The 5,000-nt window shown below is 46.6% G+C and overlaps 1 protein-coding gene across 1 annotated transcript in view; it reads right to left on the reverse strand.

Moving 5' to 3' along the window:
- kiaa1217 (KIAA1217 ortholog) overlaps positions 1-5,000 on the reverse strand; it is a gene marked incomplete at its 5' end in the record, with an annotated part of 46,762 nt that overhangs the window by 41,663 nt on the left and 99 nt on the right. Inside the window, 2 exons of the mRNA XM_069724661.1 lie at positions 51-342; positions 4,826-5,000. The exon at positions 4,826-5,000 is cut by the window's right edge and continues 99 nt beyond it. Of these exons, the coding sequence (XP_069580762.1) occupies positions 51-342; positions 4,826-5,000 (467 nt within the window). The remainder of the gene's footprint in view (positions 1-50; positions 343-4,825) is intronic.

The raw sequence follows: 5,000 nt of genomic DNA on the forward strand, positions 1-5,000 counted from the left end.
CTCTTTGTGTCTCCAGAGGACCCCAGTGTGTCTGGATCAGGTGAGTGTACCTGTGCAGGGAACGGGTCTGGTGCTCCACGTTCTCTCCGTAGCCCATCAGCGGTTTGACGGAGGCGCGGTACTGCTGCAGCCCCCCGGGGATCCCGTGGACCCCGTGGACCCCGGCGTCAACCATGTCTGCAGACAGAGAGGGAGGAGCGCTACACTGGGAAGAGGAGATGCTGAGGCGACCTCCTCCTCCTCCTCCTCCTCCGTCCTGCAGGGAGGAGCAGTAGGAGTCTGGGCAATGTGGTCCTCCTTCAGCACGCAGCACCAGGGCCATGCTGCAACCAACGTCCTCATCTAACACACACACACACACACACACACACACACACACACACACACACACACACACACACACACACACACACACACACACACACACACACACACACACACACACACACACACACACACACACACACACACACACAGAGAGAGAGGTGTCAGGAAACAAAAACACCTTCTCTATGTTTTAGTGTTGCAAGTAAGAAATGAGGCTGACGGAGGTCTGACGGAGGAACAGACGTCCTGAGTTATTGGTTCAGAAAGAGGTTTAAATCGATCTACGACAGGTCCGTTGGATCCATGATTGTAGATCAGCTGATCACACTTCTTCCGTGTGTAACTGTGGTTTGACAGTGAAGTAATCAGACTGTGGAGAGACAGACTCCTGATGGCTAATTACATTGTCACTATCGGTTAATCTGTTTTCTCAATTAGTTAAATTAATCATTTTATCCATTAATTGTATAAAGAAATAACTGAAATTTCCTTCATAATTTCACAGCATGAGCTTCAGATGTTGGACCAAGTCAGATATTAATACTTGAGCCTTTTCTTTTCCATAAATGCAGAAAATGTCTGGGGATCAGAGATGGAACCAAATTTGAAGTAATGTTGCTATTAAAATAAAACTATTTTTTCTGAGTGATCACAAGTCACTTGGTTGAAACTCCATGCGGTCAGCAACCTCTGGATATCCTGACATTTGACCCTGCCTGTCTTCCCACTGAGGGACATGAACGTCACCAAGATACCACACCAGCCTCCCATCATAACCTGCTGCACCACTAACCTCTACAGGTGTCCAACAGAGCCGTGGACAGACCCCGAGTGGCCTTAAGAAAATGTTAATTGTACCCACGAATGAGTAAATCATGCGCACTAAAATTGGGGAAGTAAAGGATTATTTTTAGTTAAAGACAATAACGATGATATTGAGAGCTTGTGGATTATATCGTTAGCAACATGTTAACTTTGAGGATGTTATGGATTTTATAGTTGATCAACTAACAGTTGAAGCAGGTAAACTTCATGCTGAGAGGAAAAAGACTGTTGTACTGTCTCTTTATACACTGCTCAAAAATAAAGGGAACACTGAAACAACATCCTAGATCTCAATGAATGAAATATTCCAGTTCAAATCTTGATTCATTACATAGTGGAATGTGTTGAGAACAAAATAACATCAGAATGATCAATGGAAATCAGAATCATTATCCCATGGAGGTCTGGATTCAGAATCATACTCAAAATAAAAGTGGAAAAATCAGATCACAGGCTGATCCAACTTCTGTGGAGATTCCTGAAGACAAGTCCAAATGAGTCTCAGTAGTGTGTGTGTCCTCCACGTGCCTGTATCACTCCCTACAACGCCTGGGCATGCTCCTGATGAGACCACGGATGTTCTCCTCCCAGACCCGGATCAAAGCATCGGTCCACTCCCGGACAGTCTGCAGTGGACGTGGCGTCGGCGGACGGAACGAGACACGATGTCCCGGATGTGCTGGATTGGATTCAGGTCTGGGGGACGGGCGGGCCGGTCAATAACATCAATGCCTTCATCGTGCAGGAACTGCTGACACACTCCAGCCACATGAGGCCGAGCATTGTCCTGCATCAGAAGAACCCAGGACCCGCTGCACCAGCAGATGGTCTTCAACGGGTCTGAGGATCTCATCCCGGGACCTAATGGCAGTCAGGGTACCTCTGGCTAGCACACAGAGGGCTGCGCTGCCCTCCGAAGAAACGCCTCCCCAGACCGTCGCTGACCCGCCGCCGAACCGGTCCCGCTGGAGGATGTTGCAGGCAGCAGAACGTTCTCCACGGCGTCTCCAGACTCCGTCACGTCTGTCACATGTGCTCAGTGTGAACCTGCTCTCGTCCGTGAAGACCGCAGGACGCCGACGGAGAAGCTGCCGATCTCGGTGTTCTCCGGTAAAGTCCGGTCTCCCTGCACGGTGTCGGGCTGTAAGCACAGACCCCACTTGTGGACGTCGGGCCCTCGTACCGCCCTCATGGAGTCTGTTTCTGACAGTTTGAGCAGAAACATGCACATTAGTGGCCTGCTGGAGGTCATTTTGTAGGACTCTGGCAGCGCTCCTCCTGCTCCTCCTTGCACAAAGGAGCAGATAGCGGTCCTGCTGCCGGGTTGTTGTTCTCCTACGTCCCCCTCCACGTCTCCTGGTGGACCGGCCTGTCTCCCGGTATGTCCTCCGTCCTCTTGACACTGTGCTGACAGACACAGCAAACCTTCTTGCCACAGCTTGCATTGATGTGCCATCCTGGATGAGCTGCACTACCTGAACAACTTCTGTGGGTTGGAGACACCTCATGCTCCCTCTAGTGGTGAGGACACTGGCAAAATGCAAAAGGGACAAAAATCATCCAGAAAGGACGAGGACAGAGAAACGGTCTGTAGTCACCACCTGCAGAACCGTTCCTTTATAGGGTTGTCTTGATAATTGCCTCATTTCCACCTGTTTGTTCCATTTGTACAACAGCAGGTGAAACTGATCCTCAATCAGTGTTGATCCGAACTGGACAGCTTGATTTCACACAAGTGGGATTGACTGGAGTTACATTGAGGTGTTTAAGTGTTCCCTTTATTTTTTGGAGCAGTGTATATAAACTGATCTCTGATCTAGAGTGGGAGTGGCCAAAGCGAGACATTTTCTTTTTTATTGAAGCCACGAGATATTAAATCGTGCGCACGATTTAATATCTCGTGGCTTCGATACTCCCAGCTCCATGTGACGCTGTGTCGGTTCCTGTAGTAACCTCTGCTCTGTGGACAGAACCTGCTGCTGAGCAGCTGCTCTCCAAAGAACCCTGAACTCATCTGTCTCGTCCGTCCTGCAGCGGCCGTTTCATTTCTGTAACACTTCAGTCCAAATCGAAGCAAACGTCTGAGCACGATAATTATCCCGAGCAGAAGATCAGAGTCCCTGCTGAACATCTATTGGTCACACTTTTATCTTTCTGTCAGCAGCGATCTCTGTTCTCACATTTAAACATGACATGTGGAGGATTAAATATGTTGTAATGACCTCTGGGAGTCTCAGTGTCGTGTATTTAATTCTATTCACTGAGGAAACTATAAATAATGAATGAGTGGACTTCACTGTTCTTTCACTGCTGCTGCTGTGTGTTAAATATAAAGGTCAAATGTTTCTATAAACTCACTGGATTCTAGTATCAATGCGTTATCATGGTGATCGTACTATCAGGCTCAATGGAAGATTTATTTTGTTGCCGCACTTGATACCAAAGATGAACTCATTTGATTTTGTAGGATAAAGGTCAAAGGTCAAGGTCTCCATGACCCCAATTCAACACATTCCTGTAAACATGATATCTCAGGAACGCCTGGATGGAAGTTCTTCAAATGCGCCATAATCATTCACTCGGCATCAAGGTCAAAGGTCAAAGTCACTGTCACCTGACACTCATTTTTATGTATGTAATATTTGCAGAACATCTCGAGGGGAACGTGTTTTAACTTTAAAAACCATTAACTTAGTACCAACAATGACCTGATAAGATTTTGCTGTATAAAGGTCAAAGGTCAAGGTGACTGTGAGTTCAATATCTACATGGTTTGGACAGATATAAATGTAAACTACAGCTTCTGTGGTTAGCGGATGAAGACCCCTGCTAGGCAGTAATTCTAGTTTTTTTTAATTTGATATGATTTTGATATAACTGTTACAACAAACATGAGGAATCAGATTATTCGCATTGTTGTATACATGAAACAACTGCATCCTCTTGACCATCACTGTCTCGGCCACGACGTCCTTCACCAGGAAACCAGGATCAGGTGTTTACATGTGCAACATATTACCAGGAGACATCTGCACATGTAAGTCAAGTCTCCAGTCTTTTTTTTAATGATTTTGGATGTTGTCGGCCAGTTTTTAGGACATGTGAAGCAACAAATGCTACGTTTTCAATGTATGTAATATGTAATGTCATGTTTCATGAGTTTAATATTCAAACACTTAACTCTGTGGCTGTATATGGTCTCTGTGGTGCACGGAGGGTTTATAGGTCCGGGACACTTACACACAGCTCAAGCAACATTTTCCACAAAGTTCTTTATTCCTCCCCTGTGGCCATGCATGGTTAGTAAGTGTGATGTTACTTTTGATGAGTTTAAAGTACCAAAATAGAGACAATCCTGTCAGGCTGCAGGTTGCAGATTTCATGTAATGGGCCTCTGACCCCTCATTAGTCCCCTAATTAACCTATTAACCCATTAATCCTGGTCCTGGTCATATCAGGGCTCTGCAGCATGTGAGTTTCTAAACTTCATCTCTGATGTAGTCTGTAAATACTTCTATTTATTGCTCTTCCTTCTCTGATTCGAGGGTCTCAGGATGATGGTTTAGTTCACTGAATTTGACAGATTTTTTACAAAGATAATAAAATAAATATACAATTTAATCATGGCTGAGTGATCATTTAAGAAGCAGCTGTGGACCTGCAGGCTTCTCACCTGGCTTCACGTCCCTCCTCTCCAGGATGGCGCTGCTGCTGGTGCACAGAGCGCCGGAGCGCCCCACCCCAGACAGTTCCCGTGGTAACGTGGCGCTGCCCGGATCGACCATCCCTCGCGTCCCTCCTCCACCGTACATCTTCCTGGATGGGGAGGAGGGCATGGAGCGGACGGT

Source organism: Brachyistius frenatus, unplaced genomic scaffold (genome assembly GCF_029030835.1).
Source record: "Brachyistius frenatus isolate BFR_SWC_R1_liver_20210118 unplaced genomic scaffold, ASM2903083v1 Contig_389, whole genome shotgun sequence".
Classification (NCBI taxonomy): Eukaryota; Metazoa; Chordata; class Actinopteri; family Embiotocidae; genus Brachyistius; species Brachyistius frenatus.